Source organism: Prunus persica, chromosome G7, assembly GCF_000346465.2.
Source record: "Prunus persica cultivar Lovell chromosome G7, Prunus_persica_NCBIv2, whole genome shotgun sequence".
NCBI lineage: Eukaryota > Viridiplantae > Streptophyta > Magnoliopsida > Rosales > Rosaceae > Prunus > Prunus persica.
Genome location: NC_034015.1, coordinates 20,346,509 through 20,368,062, shown reverse-complemented (window position 1 = coordinate 20,368,062; position 21,554 = coordinate 20,346,509). Strand labels below are relative to the sequence as shown.

At 38.1% G+C, this 21,554-nt stretch overlaps 5 protein-coding genes across 9 annotated transcripts; 4 read left to right on the top strand and 1 right to left on the bottom strand.

The window, feature by feature from the left end:
• On the top strand, positions 94–1,724 carry LOC18771273. Its single transcript, XM_007202738.2, has 3 exons — positions 94–381; positions 491–609; positions 1,340–1,724. Exons 1-3 carry the CDS (start codon positions 224–226, stop codon positions 1,357–1,359), a joined length of 297 nt encoding a protein of 98 aa, XP_007202800.1. The 5' UTR covers positions 94–223; the 3' UTR covers positions 1,360–1,724.
• Positions 2,121–5,711, top strand: LOC18769487 (proteinaceous RNase P 1, chloroplastic/mitochondrial). 4 transcript variants are annotated; one of them, XR_002272730.1, is made up of 7 exons: positions 2,121–3,976; positions 4,060–4,149; positions 4,241–4,422; positions 4,591–4,694; positions 4,843–4,911; positions 5,032–5,161; positions 5,294–5,334. XR_002272730.1 is itself a non-coding variant. In XM_020569387.1 (7 exons), the coding sequence occupies exons 1-7, from the start codon at positions 2,189–2,191 to the stop codon at positions 5,527–5,529; spliced, it is 2,616 nt and encodes an 871-aa protein (XP_020424976.1). In that variant the 5' UTR covers positions 2,126–2,188; the 3' UTR covers positions 5,530–5,711. The 4 variants fall into 4 exon arrangements, 3 of the variants coding, with proteins under 3 accessions (XP_020424977.1, XP_020424978.1, XP_020424976.1); XM_020569387.1 differs by having other exon boundaries at positions 2,126–3,976; positions 4,574–4,694; positions 5,294–5,711; XM_020569388.1 differs by lacking the exon at positions 5,294–5,334 and having other exon boundaries at positions 4,574–4,728; positions 5,032–5,095.
• Positions 6,511–8,866, top strand: LOC18770887 (probable protein ABIL5). Its single transcript, XM_020567718.1, has 8 exons — positions 6,511–6,882; positions 6,991–7,073; positions 7,188–7,335; positions 7,438–7,537; positions 7,706–7,739; positions 7,969–8,102; positions 8,232–8,293; positions 8,392–8,866. The coding sequence occupies exons 1-8, from the start codon at positions 6,517–6,519 to the stop codon at positions 8,476–8,478; spliced, it is 1,014 nt and encodes a 337-aa protein (XP_020423307.1). The 5' UTR covers positions 6,511–6,516; the 3' UTR covers positions 8,479–8,866.
• LOC18770563 (rop guanine nucleotide exchange factor 9) lies at positions 9,268–13,239 on the bottom strand. Of its 2 annotated transcripts, XM_020567807.1 has the most exons (8): positions 12,917–13,239; positions 12,511–12,685; positions 12,259–12,375; positions 11,945–12,090; positions 11,733–11,807; positions 11,350–11,625; positions 10,911–11,231; positions 9,268–10,821 (listed from the first exon to the last, which is right to left on the bottom strand). In XM_020567807.1, the coding sequence occupies exons 2-8, from the start codon at positions 12,596–12,598 to the stop codon at positions 10,384–10,386; spliced, it is 1,461 nt and encodes a 486-aa protein (XP_020423396.1). In that variant the 5' UTR covers positions 12,599–12,685; positions 12,917–13,239; the 3' UTR covers positions 9,268–10,383. The 2 variants fall into 2 exon arrangements, with proteins under 2 accessions (XP_020423396.1, XP_007203369.1); XM_007203307.2 differs by having other exon boundaries at positions 12,511–13,239.
• On the top strand, positions 16,694–21,334 carry LOC18771757. The gene is made up of 6 exons (XM_007203468.2): positions 16,694–17,161; positions 17,351–17,388; positions 17,926–17,996; positions 18,098–19,858; positions 20,063–20,189; positions 20,455–21,334. Exons 4-6 carry the CDS (start codon positions 18,101–18,103, stop codon positions 21,090–21,092), a joined length of 2,523 nt encoding a protein of 840 aa, XP_007203530.1. The 5' UTR covers positions 16,694–17,161; positions 17,351–17,388; positions 17,926–17,996; positions 18,098–18,100; the 3' UTR covers positions 21,093–21,334.

Below are 21,554 nucleotides of genomic sequence, written 5' to 3'. Positions count from 1 at the left end.
ATTTTAAGGTTGGTACAAGTCTATGGATCAGAAGCGGGTCGACCCATGGGGAAACGGATAATAAGAAACCACCCTAAACAAATAAACCAAAACCGACGTCGTTTCCTTTTGCGCATAAACCTTTCCGTCGCCACACACACTACAATGACAGTGGCAGTGCGAGCAAAACCCCCAAACCCAAAGCTTAGCAGCAGCGGTAGCTACAAAGCTCGAAGCTTCTCCAATGGCGTCCTATAAGGTTGTCTCTAGGTTATCGTCCCGATTACAACCCTTCACATGCAATCTCAACAAGACGTCTCTTGCATCAGAACTCTCTCAGCTCAAATCGAGCCTTCACTCTCAGACCTCCGCTCCTGCTCGACGCATTTCTCGCCTTTCCAGGTTTTCAGTTCCTCCATTCTCATTTCTCATTCTCTTTTTATTACGTCTTTTTGGCGTCCGAGAATGAGTAGGAAATTTTTGAATCTGACAAAGATTTTATCTTTATTAGGTTACCGTCGGAGTTGGGCAGCGTGGGCTCAATGATGCCATTACACAGCGCGGTGGCTTCGGCACGGTTGATATCGAGCTTGTCCATCGAGTCTCAAAGCTGGGGTTTAGTTCCTCAAGGTGAGATTTTTACTTTAATTTGACGCTTCATGCGCTTAATTTATGCAGCTTACATACGATGATATGGTGTTTACATGAAATTGCACACCATCTGCTTGTTTCTTTGACAGCCGCAATGTACTTATTAGACTGCGGTGTTAGGCTCTGTGAACAACTCTGATTGTTTCATGCTGTATTGCTATTAGAATTGCTCTGTGGTAAAGTCACCAACATTTCAACGTTTTCTTGTTTTGGATACTTGGCGACATGGGATTCTCGAACTCTGCATTTGCTTTTAAGTTTTTTGATTGAGTTTTAGTGATCTAATGTATATGTGGCATTTGGCACTATGCGTGGGTTGAATTTCTGTTCGCTGCCTTCATATGAGCTTCTGAGTGAGGTGGTCTTATTCAGGACGGAATTTTTAATAGCTATATATATATCTTGTTGAAGAAATCCTTTCAAGTCTTCTCCTACAATTAGTTTCTAAAGAAAAAGAAAAAAATTCAAATGAGACATGATTTTCAGCATAGAATCGATTACAATTCATATGGAACTGGCATGCCTTCTCTTTGTTCTTAGAACTTAAGCTCTGAATTGACAATCAGTTCCTGCTAATCATATATTGACAATATGTTATACCTACATGGAACAAACAAGTTAATTGTAAGTAAAAACAAGGAAGTTTTGATAACCCTAAGTTAATGCGATATCGAGTATGAACTCTAATTCTTCCTTTCGCATATTTCAGGGATTTCAATGCCTTTATGACAGCCTCTCTCCATATGAAGGTGTCTCGCATAGATTCTGTTTGATGGCAATGTAGGTCTCAAGTTGACATTCTCTTTTATGATGACTTTAGTGGCATAAGATGTTCAACAGTTTATCGGGTGCCTGTGCCTGTTTGTTTTCATCCCTTTGTTTGAATGCCTTTTTTCAAGGAGGCTGGATGCTTTTGTGTTACCATGATTGGGTATTATTTGCGAGAGGTGCCCAATATTGTGTATTTACTTTGCTTTCTTTCTAGTATTTGCTATCAGTTACATGCCAAATGACAAAGTTATACTTGACACTAAGACAATGTAAGGTGATTGAAGTTCCATTTTTAAGCTGCTGAACAAAATTGCGTATTTACAGAACCCTTATCGCAATCAGTTTCTATTGGCACAATCTTTGAGAGTAAGATAAAAGGGGTCCCTGAGCACCTTATCATATTCATAACTGATAAGGAGAGTTGCACGACTTATCCCTGTACCCGAAGTCCCGTTTTCGAATTCACACTTCCTGAATATCTCTTGTATTGAAAAAAAGAGTTAATAAAGAAACTCAATTGGAAACCAAATAAGTTCAAAATCAAGAGGATTTCAAACCCCAAACCTTCCCCCTCCCACCTTTGTTTTTGGGTGCATTTTATTTAAATTTCAATATAATTTTCACCAAAAAAAGCTTTTATACTAATTTACCCATAAGTTTTTGCAATTGGTGCTTAAAAATCTTGTTATTAAGGGCAACTCTGTAATTTCGAGTTATACCACTCTCTAGTTATTTTCGTATTAAATCCATATCTCGCCATTAGAGAGCGCTCTTCCAACGGCCACACATGGCCTCTTCTACCTCCAACTCACTGCAGCAAAAGCACCACCTCCTCTCCATCAACCTCTGTAAGTACCCATCGGCTCTCAATTCTTTTAAATTCCATTGTCCATCTCATTTTCTCACTTTCTCGCCTCCCAAACAAACACTTGAACTTAAACACACACTTCAACTTTATCCACTTCCAGTAGTTAGAGAAAATATTAGCCACATAGTTGCAAAGTTATCCACCACGTACCGTGAACCATATATAAAAACCAAGAGTCCAGGGACTGGTACTGAGTTTTCTTCCTTAAAGTCCACAGAAGAAAGAGTTGGCAAAAAATCTGTAAAGAACCATGTTGGTTCAGTGGAGGAGAAAAAGGCTGAAGATAGGTTCAGTAAAGACAGAAATACGAGGAAAAATCCTGGCTTTAGAAAAAGGAGGGACGACAATGAGCATTCTTCTAGGAGGCTCAAAGATGAGAATAAAGTAAACTTTTCGGGAAAACGAAATGATAAACAGGCGGGTGAAGAGAAAAGGGGGAAAGGGTCTAAGAAATATGACGTTGATGCGCCAGAAGTTAAGATGAGAATTGGATTGGATATGTGCTCAAAGAGAGGGGATGTCATGGGGGCAATTAAATTCTATGATTTGGCTCAAAGAGAAGAAATTAAGTTGGAGCAGTACCACTATACTGTACTGTTGTATCTCTGTTCTTCTGCAGCTGTTGGTGTTGTTCGTCCCGCTAAGAGTGGGTCTGGTAGTCGAACTTTGGATACCTTGGATTCGTCTGCCAGCGAAGAAACCAGGGTGAATTCCATGGAATTGGGTAGTGGGAATTGGGATGGTAGGGGGTTGAATACATCAACTTTGGACACTGAGCAACTGGTTGATACCAATGGAAGTAATGGGGAAAAAATGGGGTTTGATGATCTGGATGGTACTTCAGATGAAAAGGAGAACTTGGCATGGTTTTCTAATGGGTTTGTGAAGCGAAATTCCCGCCTCTTAGATGGACTGAACTACCCAACAAAGGGTGGAGATGATTCTTCAAATCTAAAAGATGGAAGCATTAAGCAAGAAGATAATAGAATTCGTGTCAGTGAAGAAGTGAAGAAGTATGCCCTCCAAAGGGGATTTGAGATCTATGAGAAGATGTGTTTGGATAATGTCCCAATGAATGAGGCAGCATTGACATCTGTGGCTAGAATGGCAATGTCAATGGGTGATGGAGACATGGCATTTGATATGGTGAAGCAAATGAAGTCATTGGGAATAAATCCTAGACTGCGTTCCTATGGTCCTGCATTATCTGCTTTTTGCCATAGTGGAGATATTGATAAAGCATTTGCTGTTGAGAAACACATGTTGGACCATGGTGTCTATCCAGAAGAGCCTGAACTAGAGGCCCTCTTACGAGTGAGCGTGGGAGTCGGTAAAGGTGACAAGGTGTATTATATGCTGCACAAACTAAGAACAAGTGTAAGGAGGGTCTCACCGTCTACTGCCGATTTAATTATGAATTGGTTTCATAGCAAAGAAGCTGCAAGAGTGGGAAAAATAAAATGGGATCCAAGATTGATAAGGGAGGCAATTGAGAATGGAGGTGGGGGCTGGCATGGGCAGGGCTGGTTGGGAAAAGGAAAATGGTCTGTGTTGCGTACTACTATTGGAGCTGATGGCTTGTGCAAATGCTGTGGGGAAAAATTGGCCACAATTGACCTTGATCCTGTAGAAACAGAAAACTTTGCTGAATCCGTTGCATCTATAGCTATAAAGAGAGAGAAAAATTCAAGCTTTCAGAAATTCCAAGTACGAAAGTCCCGAACGATGCTTATTGATTTTAATCTTGTATTTGGGATTGACTTAGGAAAGAATAAAATTTTATTATGCAGAAATGGCTAGATTATTATGGACCTTTTGAAGCAGTGGTGGATGGAGCTAATGTAGGCCTTTTCAGCCAGAAGAAATTCATCCCATCCAAGGCAAGTTGCATGATGCTTAAGCACATATGACACACATCAACTTTATGTTCTTATTAGTGATTGCTGTAAATTTTCATGGTGGGGTTAATAGGTCAATGCTGTTGTTAATGGAATACGCCAGAAGCTTCCTTCAAAGAGATGGCCACTCATTGTTCTTCATAACAGGCGTATCAGTGGAGGAAAAATGGATGAACGGGTTAATAGGGCATTGATTGAGAAGTGGCAAAATGCTGATGCTCTCTATGCAACACCTACGGGTTCAAATGATGATTGGTGAGCAATATAATATTGGAACATAATGATGCTTGCATAGTTTGTATATGATTTTTACATGAACTTTTTACTGATTTAATAGCTAATTTCATGTTATTGTTTAGGTAATACATATGCATTTAAAGTGCCATGGTATTAACCTGTGTTTCAGGTACTGGTTGTATGCAGCTATAAAGTTCAAGTGTTTATTGGTGACAAATGACGAGATGAGAGACCATATATTTCAACTTCTTGGAAATGATTTCTTTCCCAGATGGAAAGAAAGGCATCAAGTAATATTTTTAAGTGCCTCTGCTGGTTCTAAATGTAAATTTAATAGGTCCAGTTTGTTATATTCTTTTTGTAACCGATGATACTTGGTTTCTGTATGATTTGCAATCCTATTTTTCTATCTAGTTATCTATCATTTTCTAATGGCAGGTGCATTTCAGTTTTTCTGATGCTGGTCCAGTGTTTCACATGCCTCCTCCGTGTTCTGTTGTAATTCAGGTGAAAACAAGTTAATATAATCTTGATTATAATACTCTGCATCTGCACATGTTTGTATTCCTATCTTTTGAAAGGTGGCACAACAGAAATATTGATGCACCTGGTGAAATATGTTCTCAGGAATCAGAGGAAGGGCACTGGCATATTCCAGTTGTATCAGAACATGATTGTGAGGCAGAAAGAACATGGTTATGCATTATGCGAAGTAAATCACGTCTGGAAAGGAACGATTCTGCAACCAGACCTGAAGGTAATTCTGAGTGTTATCAATTCATGGTTTTCCCTCCAGATATTTGGGTTGGCAACACGAAATGAACTGTCTATGTAAATTATGTCATCCATATAAGTTTATAAGTTTACCAAGAATATTTGTGTGGAGCAGATGCACAGCCTCTTTGTCGTGACAACGGGAATGCAAGGTCAGCTACTCGAACCGGTGTTGAGTCACAACCATTGAAGAATGGCAAACAGAAATATACTAAACACCAGCCTCGTGAATTTTTTGAGAATATCAAAGATATTCTGTCAGGGTCCATGATCTCAGATTGTCACTCAATTGTTCCAGATATTGCAACTGCAGAGAAGATTGGTGGATGTGTCATTGATTTTCAAATATAAAGTTTATGCTAATCTAGTTCAGGATCTTCATTGAGACAGTAGGGTAATGGCTAATGAGCTCCCAACTGAAGGGTTTTTTGTCTGTATAGTTGGCAGCTGAGTTTCTAGTTGGAGAAGAATACAGATTTCCATTGCAGGAAACAGTTTTTGCAATAAAATTAGTAGCCTAGAGCTTTTCTTCTTCTCCCTTTGCGCTCGTGCGTCTGGTGGGGTTGGCTGATAGGGTGGTCCTTAGAATAGAGGGACCATAATTTTTTGTATAAACTTTCCATGCATTAGACTTCATTTGCATGTGTGTAGTTGCAATTTCTTTATTATTTTTAGATACAAGTGATAATCTAATTTACGGAGAGGGAAATTCGAACTTGAGTGTAAGGGGACGAGTTCACTGTCCTAACCAACTGGCTTAATCCACGTTTGCGTGTGTAGTTACAATTTTTAGTGCAACATGATGGGTACATGATCTATGATTAATTGATAGTAACCATCGTATAAGGATTAAGGAACCTGGAAGTTTTGAAATTAAATGATTTTATTAATCTCAATTTGGAAAGTATAAATTATCTTTACAAGATTGGTAACAAGCTAATTATAAGATAATTACACGCAATTAATGGATAAAAAGATATCCTAAATAATTATTATACAATCCTGTGAGAGAGCAAAGGCCAATCAGGGCTCCAAAGTGAGAGCAAATCATGTTGTCATAATCCCATAACAGCTTTCACACAATCATACCTCGGAAATAATGCAGTTACTAACATTTTTATAAATACTGCAATATAACGCATATGGAAGTGCCACCTTTGATTCATTGGTCAGTCAGTCACTGACTTTGGACCTTTTTAACTTCTTTTCTCATAAACTGAAAAAAGGACACCGAACACAAAATCACGGGCTGAAAACTTTGTTTTTGTCATCTTTCTCTTTCTCGAACATGCTGGTGATCACTCTGAATCTGATCATGGCCTGGAGAATCTCTCTTTAATGGGTTTTGTTTTGTATTGTTTTCTCACTGCTAGCTTTAATGGGTTTTTTGTTTTCTCTCAAAAAAGCCTATGGTCACAGACTCACAGATATCACCTCTCTGTCTCTTTCTCTTGCTCAAACAAAAACAAGCCCCACCCCACTCACCCTCCAACAAGTTCAAAAAAACAGGGAGATAATCAGATAAGGAGAGAGCTTGTCTTCTTTGTCTTAATTCCCCTCTTTATCATTATCTCTTCTGCAAGTTTCACAAACATTTTACAGAAAAACATGGAGGAGATACAAAACTCTAAACCCTGTTCAGGACAAGATTCAGAAGCCAAGTCTAAGCCTATGGACATTGTAAGCTTTGATAAGTCTCTCCAGGTACATTATTTTCAAGCCCAACAATAATGCCATACTTGGTTTTTCATTTCTTTGTGCAATTTTCTCTCTTTATTAAGATGTCAAACTATTTTTGACTGTGGGTTGAAGGAACTGAAAGACCTGCGCTCTCAACTTCATTATGCTGCCGACTACTGTGAATCAACATTCTTGAATGCCAAAGAGAAGAAAGTGTGAGTCTTTTTAACACAATTAAATGCCAAAGCTCTCCACATAATGACCTTTTTAGGCCTCAGCCATGAATTGCTGCAATGGTTGCATTTTTAAAATTTTTAAATTTTTTGCAGTGTGATGGACAACACCAAGGAGTATGTATGCAGAGCTGTGGTTACTGTTGTTGATCATCTTGGATGCGTTTCTGCCAACCTCAATGGCCTCATTTCTGAGACTAACGCATTTTCGGAGACCGAGCTTCGAATCGATTGCCTCAAACAAGTTGTTATTATCACCTTATAAGCTTGCTGATGTTAATAGATGGGTTATAAATTATGTGCTTGCCTGAATCACTAATCAGTAAGCTTGCTCTGTTTTTGACAGAGGCTTTTCTTATGTGAACAATACTCCCACAAGCTTGCTCTGCCTAAAGTCCGATGGAGGGAGATATTGCCCAGGCATAACGCACGTTTTTTATCAGCACGTAATTATTCCATACCATTTCATTGTTCTCTTCTCTTCACTAGGATTGAAAATCTGCTATTTCCAGTCAAACATGAAAGAAAGGATAAACTGCTACTTACAACTATGTGCATAACTTTTTTTTTCTTTCCACTTTCTATTTTCTAATTCTTTGTTATCTGATCGGCAGTCAGAGATGCTGAGAAAACCAGTGAAGATTTGAGGTAAGATTTTCATCTTTATAATCTCATAGCAGAAATTTTGAGGTTATTTGGCTGCAGGATAAGTGTGCGTTCACAAAGAACCGATATGAACTTCCATCGGCACAGTTGATACTTAATATATTTTTCTAAGCCTCTGGGTTCCAACTGCTCAGTGTAGCTTCATTAGGGAAATAGACGATTGTTGTTTCTAGCTTTGAGCTTTTTTATTTGATGATTTTGATCCATGCAGGGATCCTGCAACTCCAGCCTCTCGTAAAACCATCGACAATCATGAATTTGACAAAGAGGCAGCAATGCCACTTTTCTTGTACACATTATCTCACAAACCGTCTTTACCCGAGGGGGAAACTAATTCAGCTTTAGGTTTGTGCTTTCCCCCGCAAAACAAGAATAGTAGCTACTACTATGTATAGTTTTATGAATTGTCTTTAACATACACTAGCTTATATGATGTGCATTCTCAATCTTTAACATCGATTTATTTTACTGTAGTTCCGGTTCGTGATGGCCTATCAATCCTGTCTAGAGGTCCAAATCCGACATTTCATTTCCAGGTGAGATGAGACAGTTGACACATACATGATGACATTTGCTACAATCACTTTGTCTTGTGTCCTTTGATTTTAGCATGTCTTCTTGCATTGTCTTGCAGGAATCTCGGAAGAATCGACGCCTCAAAAAATCTGGGCAGGGTCATGACATCTTGTCACTCATTAGACGAGCTAAAAGAACAGTATGAAAAGAGCAGAAACTATTTGTACCACATTGTAGATCGCATCTCTAGCTAATCGACATGGGATCCACTTGTAGGGGTGAGTCCTACTGTTGTTGATCTCCACTGTGATCCATAAACTAAAATCCCCTAGCATTATTGATCATACCATAGATTTTAGAGGCTGCTTGCACTTACAAGTATCAGGGTGGATGTTAGTGCTTCTCCGGACAGATTATTCCAAGCTTCTTTTTACAGGACTGGTTTAAAATGTTGTTTGATGCTTCTTCTTCTTTTTTAGGTTAAGTAGATGTACTTGTTACGGAGGGATGATTGTTATGGTTGTATGAATAAAATTAATCAAGTTGATCAAAATATCATGAATGAATGGTTAATGTTTATGGTTTTGTAGCAACTGGGATACCCGAAGCAACAATATACAATTCCAATATGTTATACGGCCAGCATTTTACATACTGAGTTTACTATCTTGTCAAAGGCTAGATGTTGTGTAGCAGGTGCGAGGTTATATCAGCAAAATGCTTTTGTCTTTTTGGTTGGGTAAAACTTAGAATCACTGCAAATCAAGCACCTTTGTCTTTTGAGAACAAAGGAAAAAGTAGACCCCTAATCCTGCTCCTCCATTTCAAGATTGATCCTGAAAGTAGACCCATTTCTGCAAATACTGGCCTTATTGGATAAACAAGATGCATGGTTTAGAGTTTAAATCGTTTGATAAACATAAAGTTAGTTGCAAATTGATTCATTTGCCAAAATCAAACGAAAGCACAGCCAAAGTAAAAAGAATAACGACGGTTTCAGTAAAGTAGTATTATAATTCTACAACAAATAATAACAAACAATATCAATGAAGGAAAAATTATCCAAGAACTAGTCTTCATCAATATAAAATCATCATTTTAGCTGTCTTCACTTGCATTGTAAAGATTTGACTGTCTTGGCTGCCACATCAAAAGCTATGGTGCAGTAGCTCATATTGGTAGCCTTCTTCTTCTTCATTATAAACATCAATTCAACTTTTCCAGTCAATCTATCAACGCTGTTGAGCGTCAACACCCCGCTACTCAATTCGCTGCCAAGATTTGAACCACTTATTGCACTTGAACTCAAACTCACCTCCACATTGATTCTTTTAGTAGAAAGTATTCCAGCCTTTCTCTTTGGGACAGCAACTACTCCTACAGTCGCACCTTAGTACTGAATCGTGACATTGCCAGCATTGAACTTATAAGGGGCCCCAGTTTGTGTTCTTGATCCTGAGTTAGGTTGTGAACTTCAATAACAAGGATGTTTTTAACCCCTTTTAACTCCGACATTGCCAATATCATATAGAAGAGTGCACTTTGTGGTGAATATTCTGACTTTCACCACCAACCGTACAAGCTTTTGCAGATCACTTCCTTTAAGGTAAGAGAGAAAAACAGGGTAGGTTCTAGTCGGAACGGTTTTATTTCTTTGGTGGGTTTTGGCCATGCATATTGTTATAGAAAAATATTTGACAAGGAGTCTAGTTGAGGCTGGAGGACAAAGCTCATGGAAGACAAAAAATGAAAGGTGATAATAGAGCCTTTGAGAAAAACTAGAATAATTGTATTGCTGTTCCTACAAAACAACAAAGATAGAAAGCACATCCCAGTTCTCAAATGCATCAAAACCCACTACTTAAGCACTCCAAGAGACTTCCCTATCCTCAATAGGAAGGAAGCACAAGCACTACATAGAAATACTAAACAAGTAGCATCCTAGGAAGTATCTACTCTCTCTCTCTCTCTCTCTATGTCTATCTGCCCCCCCTCTCCTCTCCTCTCTCTCTCTCTCTCTCTCTCTCTCTCTCTCTCTCTCTCTCTCTCTCTCTCTTGTCCTCTCTATTCTTCAATTGTTCAATTCTTCTCTTTTTCTTACTTTCTTCTATCAATGCCGAGCTGTTGGACTTCTTAGACCACTCAACTTCTCAAGCTTCTCTAAGTAGGAAAATCTCTTGGTGTTTATGTTAGCAGGAGGTTTGCTCATACTCTTTTCAGTGTCTTCTTTAAAGTAGCTCTCCTTATTGCCTGTGGAGCTATCCTTCTCCATATCAGGCTCGTCTGTTTCTGCATTCCAGCCCATGAACTCAAAGAGTGTCTTTGTTGGTGTCTCTGAAGAACTCAACCTGTCCGCGTCTTCCCTAGCATAAGGGGACCTCCCATTATCTGTAAATGGTGATGATGAGTCCACTGAAAGCCTCCTGTTTGATGACGCCTTTCGAGCTTGATTATCAGCATAAAGAACATCTTCAACCATAGACATGACGTTGAAGGCCAAGCTTTCTATTACCCTTGAATAGCTCTCTAGAATAGCATACCCCACATCCTATGTATAACCAAAAAACACATGATTATTAGATTATAAAATAACTTGACAAACATAGGACGAAGGAGAAAAATATATTTGGCAGTCACCTTATTGTATTGAATTTTGCTTATGTCAAGAGCAGATTGTGGAATTCCTGGGAACTTCTGCTTTAATAGGAGTAATATGGTCTCCACTCTCTCTTCAAAGAGTTCTCTCTTCTCCAAGCTCACAACTGAACTCCATGAAGACTTTCCATCCTTGTGGTTCATCTTCCTCTTCCAAATGACAATAGAGGCCTCAATCCTGTCTTTGAGGTCAAGCACTTTGTGCTCTGTGGACAAGTCCATGGTGTCAAAAAATTCGACAGGATCAAAGTAGTCCACTGTTATGCACTTATAGATTGAATCACCCAGGCTGGCTCTACCATTCTGTCAAAGAAACAAAGTCAATCAATCCCAAGTTAATTTCAGCATTTTCTGTCAAGTAATAATCTATGAGACTTTAAAAATATAAAATCTTTAGTAATGAGAGTCTTATGTCTTATACCTTAGGGAGGGATTCAATGTAGTTATCAGGTATCTCCATTTCTGAAAGTACTTGAGCGTTAATCGCCATTGCTGCTTTTAGTACTTGGTTCACAGATTCCTTCTGAGATTGCAGCCATCTTCGACATTCATCTGATAGCCCTTCGGGCGGGACTTTAACAGTGGGTTTCCACCATTTCTCTTCATTTCTTGGGGCATCATCACCCTTTTCAGAGTCTTGAGCATCTCTTTTCACATACCAGAACTCACTTGGGGTTCCAAAGCTATCCAGGTGGCCCTGTTTGATTATAACTGATTAGCAAAAGGTGTATAACTCTGCATGTAAAACAGTGATATCCTCTAGCTATAACAGGAAGTAGAAAGCTAGGGAACAAAAGTACTTACAATGAGCATTCCATCGAGCTTGCGTAGGGCAGGAATGTTCATGTGCAGATCATTTCTTTGCCGAGTCACCATAATCTATCAAATAAAAAAGACAACAAAATAAAAGGATTTTAGAGTCCTGCAGTTTTGGAACATTGAATAGTATATTATGAGCAAATATATATGGGATGGACACTCAGATAAAGGCAGAGAAAGAGAGAAGGAGTTATAACCTCCATGTTTGTTCCGTTCTGTTGTGAAGGGACGAATTCAACGATGTGATCTGTCACAGACAAAAGCCAGCCGATTTCTTTCACCCACCTCGCTTTCCTATCAGGAGACATAGGCTCTAGTTTCCTTTGTTCTCCAAAAACAGATGCTGCATTGTGATAGAAACAAGCAGAAAGCAAAGAACATGGAAATCAGAATTACCCTCATTTGGATGTAGCATCTGAATTTGCAGATACATATTCTGATTGACAAAAGCAATGCAGTTTCTGCAAGGCATATACTACAGAAATTATTATAGGGAAGCCTAAATGTATACCTGCTAGGTTGGTTATGGAATTGGATAAAGCCAAAGCCGAAGAGACACCCTTTCCACCACCTGACATATCTTCACCCAAAAGCAGCTTAGAAAACCTTTCCTTCATCATTTCCATATCTGAACACACAAACAAATTCCATAGAAGTGATTAGAATTGTGAAAAGAAATAGCATATAGAAACTATGCTATTGAAATCATGCAACAAAAACTCTAGGTATATAATAAATAAGACATATAATTATTTTGAACCACCTGAAGGTTTCTTGTCTATAGGACTTTTTATCCTTTCTCCTTGGTCCCCATCTGAAGCTGTACCCTTATCATGATTAGCTCCCCACATTCCTTGTGCCTCGATCGGACCGTCTTCTGCAGCAGTCCTGGAGCATGGACTCAGTAATTGAACATTTTCGCCGTCTCCTTCGCCGTCCTGCCCATTCTCAAAGATCAAATTCTGAAGATGTCTCGGAATCTCAAACATACGTTTCAACTGGAAAGATTTAGCCTTCTGCATTGTGGCTTGGGTTGTAAAAGCTCGGACCATTGTGACTTGGAGAGCTTCTCTAAATATATAATCTAAGTTACAACACCAATCTAAACACACACAAAACAAAAGTGATGCAAAATCTATAGGTTGGAAAAGCAAATGTTATTTCTTCACCTTCCTCTTTCTTGGGCAACAAACAACGAGAAGAAGAAGAAGGAATGTTGTTGTATGGGAGAAAGGAGGAGAAAATAGGGGGAGGTAGTATTTCTCCCAATAGAGGGGCTCGAAAGATAGAAAAATGAAAAGTTGAGTTTGCAAAATTGATGAAAGAGGGAAAAGAAGCAGAGGTGCTTAGTGCAGTTTTCTGTTTCTGCAGCTAGGGAACGTGGGGTGCATATGATTTGAGAAACCAAACAAAATGTGGGGTTGACGTTATTAAGGTTAAGTATGATATTATGAATAATTAAAAAAAGAAGGTAAATTTCTGGGGCTGTGTTTGTTTCTTCAATTGAATGATGGTTAATGAGTTTTCTGTTTTTCAACTATTTTTATAGGAAGGGGAATGGTGAAAATTAAGGATCACTTTGTGTACTCTCAATCTACGCGTTTTCACGTTAACAACGGACAACCATTGGTTCCTTCTTTATCACTATTTTTGACAGGGGAAAATTCTAAGCTAATTTGACTGGTTTGAATTGAAGTTTAAGGACAATCTCTTTACATGGTCTTTCATATTTCTCCAATCACCCCATGACACTTGGACATGTACATTTTTGTGCTAACTCTGCTTCAACTGGATTATATTTCATTGGAACACTGCTAATCTTCTTCTTTACCTGCAAATCAACATATTATAGTAAAATGGCTTATTAAGAACATGAAAAGAAAAGTTTATAGACGTATCGAACTGTGATTGGTTATAAAGAGAAAAAACGTACTAATATCCAAGTCGAATTGGTCATATATATACATGAGCACCAAAAATATAAGCAGATAATCATATTTCAAAGTTGTAAAAAAAAACCCATTAGATGATGGTTACATCATATGCTTCATTTCCTGTTATTCATGTCTCTTTTTTTTTTTTATTTAAAAATTTAGAAATTGAGAGACGTGATGGTCACAATTCACAAGTATTTTTAAGTATTGCCATGTCAAAAGACCTTCACCAGATGAACAACTGGCGACAGGCTTCCAAGGGAGTATCCTAACCCTTAAACAAAGTCAGCCATTAAGACTCTGAAGGTCGCTAAACTCAACTAATTAAAGGAATTAAATTTAAATAATTAACACGTGGAACTCTGTACCAGAGGAGACCAAACTAATGAGAGAGAGAGAGAGAGAGAGAGAGAGAGAGATTCCATCAGCAACACCCATTTGTCTCGCAAGCCTTCCATTTGTTTTTGAGGACTTGGTAAGTGGCTAGTCTTCTCTTTTCGGATCAGTAAAAGAGGAAAGTTGGGGAAAGCCCCAAACACTAACCCAGGGCCCAATAAACTAAACCCTAACAAAAAACAAAAGGCCCAACAACGAAGAAAGCCAAACCCCAATAAAAGGAGCCCAACATAGACAAGTCCGTGGTCACATACCCATTTTTCTGTTTAGGCCTTTCTAAATCTTAGAACTTTTGTTTTTATTTTATATGGGAGGGAAATCCGAACTTGCAACCTCTTTTAACATTAAGAATTAGTTTGTAGATGTTCTCTCAACAAAAAAAAAAAAAAAAAGAAAGTTGGTAGATGTACTTTGGATTCGAAATTTTGATAAATATGCTTTAAAAGAAAAAATAATAATGTATACTCATGAGAAATTCCATTTAAATGTATTTTAATTAAGGAGCTGATTTTTCCACTTCCATTTTGTCCACTTATACTCCTTTTGTTGGGAATTGTATGTTCCCACTCCTTTTTTATCTACTTACACTCTATTTTTATGTTTAGTAAAAAGTATTTAAAAACAAAGGGAGTGGAAAAATCAACACCCTTTAATTAATTGAAAAATAAATTGGAACATATTTTTTTTAGTACAAGTGATAGTTTTAACTATAAAGAGAGGGGGATTTCTCGCACACACACTATCATGGTGCTATGCGGATTCGAACTTTGAGACCTCTAGTCTACAAGTTCCCATTGATGAAATTGATTTTCATTCTTTTATGGCAGTAATCAATATTACCAATGGACTTGAGTTGGCATGCTTGCTTCATGTGAACATATTTTGGTTAAAGGGTGAAATCAATATGGTCGGAGAATCAATATGAAAGTGTAATAACTAGTACTAGGAACTTAAATTCAATCTCCCCATTGAATTTTGAGGGTCTTTGAGTAGGACAGGGTCACACAATTTGGAGGTCTAGTCAGTCAGTCACTCAAGTCAGCTTTTTTGAATTTGCCCTTCCCTTGCCAGTGGAGATGGCCAGTGAGTGATACCTATTTCCAAAAGCTTTGCCATAAGTTAAAAGTGATGTGTGTGTGTGTGTATTTGGCTTAGCTATCAAAATCTGAATGGTGGTTAGAATTTAAATTTCAAACCATAAACAAAAAAGGACCCCAAGCATTATTTATGCTATCAGCAAAAAGGGGAAACAAAATTGGTGAAGATTATTTAATTTCATTAATGACAAGCACCAAAAGTATTAAATTAACAGTGCAGTACTCTTCTTACCTCTGCAAGAATTCTGTGACTGCATTTAAAATTTCTCATTTGGGTTGCCTTGCTTGTTGGGCTACTTTATGCAACCCACTAATCAATGAGGCTGACCCATGCAACCTTTGGTGGCAACGAGGAATTCTTCATGTTAATTATAGGTTAATGATTTGATGCCCCCATTTGAAACAGCTTGTTTTCTAGTACCTTTTGATTTCAAATAGCTCCAAGTATTCATGAATTTATTTAGATTTTTTTAAGGCTGCAGAATTTAGCCTTAGAGTCCCGTGAGAAGAGCCTTTTAAGCTCATACTTATTTTTAGCTTCATGGCTATTTGTGAACACTGAGCTGAACCAATCAACCAATCTTGTTCCAAACTCTAAACCCAAATCATCAGGCTGATAATTATTGTATGTGGTTTAATTATGATAGAGTAATCAGCAATTAATAATAGTCTATGTGAAGGATGAGGCTCCTGTCTGGATTAGTTCTTCTTTCTTAGTGGATAATTTGTTAAGCGTTGTTAGACCTTGCTTGATCAGTATTAATTACTTATTGTTTCTTTTTAGAGTTTTGTCCTCCTATTCTATAAAAAATAAAAAGGAAAAAAAGTCTATGTGAAGCTAGCTCTGGTTGCTTTAATTATAAAGTAAAAAAGAATGAGAGTAAACGAAAAGAACAGTTCATGAATGGCCAAACAATAGAATGTGTTGTGTGTCCTCTATCTCTATGATTGATTTTGTTGTGGTTCAAAAACTCGTACCCTTTTTTATGCAGAAAACGCCAAAGTGGAATAATATTCTGAGTTGTTAATTCACACCTTTTCTGAAAATCTTCCACCTTCTACCTTTGTTTGAAACTAATTGGCTTCTGCTAAGATGAACTCTTTTTAACAAATTTTTAGTATATATTTTTTTCATAACAAGCCTGATGTTGAAAGTATCAACACGTATATATAATAAGTAAATGTTGGTTTTTTTTTAAAATTTTTATATAAATAATAATCTAATCAACGAAAAAGAGGATTCAAGCTTGAGTGCAAGATGGCAGCTCACTACCATAGCCACAGCCCACAGCCCACAGCTGCACAGTATGTAAAAGCCGGCCATGAGAGTCAATATAATAACTCAATATGGATGAGAGTTGAGACTTGAGAGACAAATCCATCCCAAGCTTAATGGACATACACATACCCCCAAACCATACGCAACAAGTTTGATAGTTCCCATTATTGTCCAAAACTCATAGGAAGGGACAAGGAAATGAGACGCGAGTATTAAGTACACAACACATGCATATACATAGAAAAATAGTAATAATAATAATTGCTCATTCTCCTTCCTCCCTGATCAGATCCAAGATTATTGACTTTGGGCCCTGTCTTAATTATATGTTAATCTCTCCATTTAGAGTTCTCTTTTACCAAAACATTCCATTACCAATACAAGTTCAACACAATAAGAAATAGATAAGACTACAACAATTGCTGGGTGTTAGTTTTTCGCTGAAAGTGCACAGTAGACTAGATCTTTCATTCTGTGATTTGGTTTAGGTACGACAAGAACCAAGTGTACCAACTAATGACACCCACATCACAATCTTCTAAACGATTTTCTTGTCTAATAAACAAAGAAAAAAAGAGCACCAAATCTTAGACTGTTTGCTTTGCTATGAACTTCCAAACACTTGCTTAAAGTCAATGCACCTACTGTTCATCTCTGCTCTTCTTCTGTGGATCTGAGTCACTGCTGCTACCTCACTTGCAGTTGCTGGTGAGTTGTTTGTGCGACTGGTTTCTGTAGCTTTGTGCTTGTATTTCTTTAGTCAGAGGTGAAGCTGAGCTACAGTTTGCTCTGCGCTCATCACTGGTGTGGCTGCTTGCTTTGTGCTTGTTTTTCATCTATGTTCTTGGCCTGGTCTTGTATTTGTTGTTAATGTCCTATCCTGGGATTTTCAAATAGGTTGATCAATGCTGAGAAATAAAAGCCTCAGAATTCAGGTAAATGTTATGTGCATGACATTTGTGCTCTTGTTTGTATCTTTTAGTACCTTTCAAACCATTATGCAAGATATATGAATGGGTGGATGACATTGTTTTCTTTCCATTGTATCTTTTAGTACCTTTCAAGACATTTGTGTTGTGTTTTTCTGTTGTCCTCATATGAGAAATTTCATGATATGTCATCTTCTACTCTGTTTCAAATTTATGTTGATCTTTCATGCTCAGATCTATCACTTCCAAATTTCAGGACAGCCTCTGCCTCTCTCTCTCTCTCTCTCTCTCTCTCTCTCTCTCTCTCTCTCTCTCTCTCTCTCTCTCTCTCTCTCTCTGTGCATGCATGGTTTCTCAGAAACTTCAAGCATCAATGTGATACACAATATTTCGTGAAATTGTGGGATTTTCTCAAATAATCCAAATAGCAGCTTGTTTGAAATTTTCAAAAATAGAATCTTCTTTCTATTTGTGATTATCTTTCTTTATTGTTTATGTTGGCAGCAACTAATTGTTTATTTGGCCTGTCTCTCCCTAAACCAGAACCAAACAAGTGTTATTTATGTCTGCTACCGACGATATTCGAAAAGATTGACTAGAATTTCCAAGACCATGTAGGTTTCGTATGATACCGCATTTGTTATTTGTAAACTGAATTGAATTTTATCGTAGCATCTGTCATTCTGACTTTTGTGATTGTAATTTTCTATCACAGAATATGCCTCAAGACGGCCTGAGATCAGCTGTGTACAGATCATTTGTCTCATGTGATGATCCAAAAGGAGTTGTTGATTGTGGGATGATTAGAAAATCCAAAAGTGGTTCCCAGAAAATAGAGCAGAAGATGGAAAACAGAAGAAAGTCCAAGAACTCAAGCACATCTTTGGATATCAAGACAGGGAAGCATGAGATGATCCCTGAAAAGTGCACAGGGGAGTTTCAAAACCCATCTTTTCAGCTTATGGAAATATCTAGAGGAGCTCAGAAGCTGAACCACACGATTGATTCTTGGTCCAGTGGGAAGAGGTTTGATGGGCAGCCTAAAGACGTTGCAAAGGATTTGCTCAAAGGAGCTCTTGATCTGCAAGAGTCTCTTGCCATGCTTGGCAAGTTGCAGGAAGCATCACAGTACATGGCTCACTTGAACAAGAAACACACAGAAAAGTCTGAAAGAGGAAGAAACAATGGAGTGGAGACTCACAGAGCTTACTCAAATCATTATGGAGATCACAATTATGTGACAGAATTTCAAAAGCCTAGGCTTTCTGCTGATGGGTCTTCTAGGAGTTGTACTGAGGAACTTAAGAAGGTGATCAGAGACAGCCTTGTAAAACAGAAACTGGTGGAAGATACAACTTTTGTTGAAAAGCCTTATACTTTTTTCCCTCAAAGATATATGGATTCATGTTCAGACTCTCCCTCCACCAGCTCAAGCCAATCTTCCATGTTTCATACCACTAGTGACTCCACCATAGCATCAGCTCCTCCACAGAAGGCTAAAGGCGGCCCGAATCTGATTGCCAAACTGATGGGTATAGAAGAGTACCCTTTACAGGCCACTCTCAAGAAACAGTTGGAGGAGGGTGAGAAGATTTCTAGTCAGCAGAGAACTATGTTTGATATTGATAGGCCGAAGGTGAGAAAGCCTCAAACTTTAGCTCAAAATGTTGATCATGAAAGGAGGACCTTGAGGGAAGTTCTTGAGACGATGCGATTTAAAGGACTTCTGAAAGGCAATTATGTTCAAGAGCATAAACCTGATTTCCATCATTCCCATAACTCTGATTCTGAAAAACGATTCACTTATGACAGTCCACCTATTGTACTTATAAGGCCTCTTCCTGATCCATCTCTTGAATTGGAGAAGAACCATGCACCATTGGCTCAGGCAGAGGAAGCTTTCTACACCAGAAAGATGCCAAAAAAAATGGGGAAAGAAGAAGAGTTTTGTCCCAAAACAATCCATTATAAAGAAGGAGCTTTGAAGTCCGACAAAACGCACCGAAAAGTGGAAGCAGAAAGCAAAAGGGTTAACCATGAAGAAAGAGCTAAAAACCATAAGGTGGCAGTAGAGAAACCTGAAGAAAAAGAAGTCAAGACAAAAGAAAAGGCTTCAAGAAAGTTGAAAGCTTCTCATCCTGTAGATCACAAACCGCAGAAAAAGGAGGCAATTGACAAGAAGGTTGATAGGATCCAAAAGGTGACTGCTGTTAGGAATTCACCAGAAAAAGATGTAGTGAAAGCTAAAAATGTGCCAAAGTCTCAAGAACAAGACAAATTGACATCTACAAAGGTGAGAAAGCATGAATCTGGATCAAACATCATAAAGAATCAAACTTCCCGACAACCAAATACTATGACAAACACAATCTCAAAACGTTCAACTCAGACTGTAGTGTCTAACCCCACAGAGCGGAAAAGGAATCACTTAAAGAAGGAGAAGCCAGTCAAAGAGCCTATAGTAGCTAAATCAGTTGTAAGTCTTCCTTGTATCAAATCTTTTTGGTTGTCCTAAAAGAACTTTATTTTGAAAATTGTTGGGTTTTTTTCCCAACTTTATGTTGTTTATTGAAAAAACTGCAGAAGTATGGAACTGAAATGCCAAAACTGGACTTTTCCATACAAAGTTAACACTTCTGATTTTTTGAAAACTAATGTAGCTTTTTTTTTATTTATGCAGACCAAAAATGTTGTGAGTGAAGAAAGTGACAAGAGGATTGATATGGACGACAAAAGTGACGCTTCTCCGATCAGCTCCAACATCACTAAGGAAGAGGAAACAGATACCTATGGATCTCAGACTGAAGGTATGGCCTTCTTTAGTTACACTTAGGAGTATGGTTATACTGGTGTTATGAGAGCAAGCCGTGTCATCATTAGGAGTTGTCAAAATGTTTCATTAGAAGGTGACATATATGTGCAAATTGCTGCTCAATTGTCTGCATGGTAGTCCCAACTTTTAAGGAGAGCTGCATTGTTCAATTAATGAAGTTAACCAAAATTTCAGATTAGTCTTATGTTGTGTGCATGTAAATGTAGATTTTAGTTGACCTTTTAACCTTTTAACCACAGGACATTGCACTAATTCTCAAAGTTCTCTATATGATGCCACACCACCGAGCCCTGAACAAGAACTAGACGCTAAAACTGCAGAAGAAGCTTCTGAGCACATTAGTCAGAGTGCAAGGGATGGCCAAACGTTGGAAAGTGGAGAAAATCTTGGAGATTTCCTTTTGAACAATCCATCATTTCTGAGTCTTGCAGAGGAGCTTTTTGATCTTAAAGTGAATAGCTCTACAATCTTACTAACATCTTCCATTCACAGTTTTGGAGAATCCGGTAGAAGACTATTTATGGATTGTGCAAGTGAACTCATCAAGTGCAGAAGTGTTCAAGATTCAAAAACAGTTGATCTTTTGCTACTAACATGTCAGGGCAAGTCAAGAATTTGCATATCTCTAGACAAGTTGGTGCAAGAAGTTTGTAACGGGATCGAGAATCTGATAAAATATAGCAAGCTTGCTGGTGAGAACCTTCTTGCAGACAGTCTGCATGCAATGTTGGAGAGAGATATAATGTGCAGAGGAGTGGTAAATGGGACATGGGATTTGGGTTGGAGAAGTGGATTTTCAAGGGATGAAGCTGAGCAAGTAGTGGATGACATAGAGGAACTGGTTTTAGATGGATTGATTGAGGAGGTATTTGCATAATTTGTGCTAGCTCTCCAGCAATATCATGACCCCCCTACCTATTTTCTTTGTTATACAGGTTTGCAAGCTAACTTTTGCACCCAGTTATTTTTCTGTAAATATATGGGTGCTTAGGTAAATAGAAAGGGAGACATATGCTGTATGGCAAGTTCAAATGTTTCTAGATGTAATATTTCTTCCAAATTCAAAACAACTACTTACTGAAAAATCATTAGAATGTGAAAACAGTTCTTGAGTCTGCATTGTCAAAGATTCTGGAGGGATAACATGAGTAATATTAGGTAGCACATTTTGTGAAAGCAACAAGACTTTTGTTTAGTGTTGGTCCAAAAGATATCTCTGTGAAGTGGCCAACTAGAAGAAATGGAAAAACTTCGCTACCCCGTTGCATTACCTCATTCCTCTTATCCCTCTCCTCCTGTAACTTATCCAAAGAGGAGAGAGATAGAAAGAAGGGGCAAT

Coding starts and splice junctions, on each gene's coding strand:
- LOC18771273 (XM_007202738.2), top strand. CDS start 224: ATGGCGTCCTATAAGGTTGTCTCTAGGTTATCGTCCCGATTACAACCC. Junction 382..490: donor CGCATTTCTCGCCTTTCCAG/GTTTTCAGTTCC, acceptor TATCTTTATTAG/GTTACCGTCGGAGTTGGGCA. Junction 610..1,339: donor CTGGGGTTTAGTTCCTCAAG/GTGAGATTTTTA, acceptor CGCATATTTCAG/GGATTTCAATGCCTTTATGA.
- LOC18769487 (XM_020569387.1), top strand. CDS start 2,189: ATGGCCTCTTCTACCTCCAACTCACTGCAGCAAAAGCACCACCTCCTC. Junction 4,423..4,573: donor ACGGGTTCAAATGATGATTG/GTGAGCAATATA, acceptor CCTGTGTTTCAG/GTACTGGTTGTATGCAGCTA. Junction 4,912..5,031: donor CGTGTTCTGTTGTAATTCAG/GTGAAAACAAGT, acceptor ATATGTTCTCAG/GAATCAGAGGAAGGGCACTG.
- LOC18770887 (XM_020567718.1), top strand. CDS start 6,517: ATGGGTTTTGTTTTGTATTGTTTTCTCACTGCTAGCTTTAATGGGTTT. Junction 7,538..7,705: donor CGCACGTTTTTTATCAGCAC/GTAATTATTCCA, acceptor TCTGATCGGCAG/TCAGAGATGCTGAGAAAACC. Junction 8,294..8,391: donor ATCCGACATTTCATTTCCAG/GTGAGATGAGAC, acceptor ATTGTCTTGCAG/GAATCTCGGAAGAATCGACG.
- LOC18770563 (XM_007203307.2), bottom strand. CDS start 12,799: ATGGTCCGAGCTTTTACAACCCAAGCCACAATGCAGAAGGCTAAATCT. Junction 12,376..12,510: donor TATAGACAAGAAACCTTCAG/GTGGTTCAAAAT, acceptor TTGTGTGTTCAG/ATATGGAAATGATGAAGGAA. Junction 12,091..12,258: donor TTCCATAACCAACCTAGCAG/GTATACATTTAG, acceptor ATCACAATGCAG/CATCTGTTTTTGGAGAACAA.
- LOC18771757 (XM_007203468.2), top strand. CDS start 18,101: ATGCCTCAAGACGGCCTGAGATCAGCTGTGTACAGATCATTTGTCTCA. Junction 19,859..20,062: donor CTATAGTAGCTAAATCAGTT/GTAAGTCTTCCT, acceptor TTATTTATGCAG/ACCAAAAATGTTGTGAGTGA. Junction 20,190..20,454: donor CTATGGATCTCAGACTGAAG/GTATGGCCTTCT, acceptor TTTTAACCACAG/GACATTGCACTAATTCTCAA.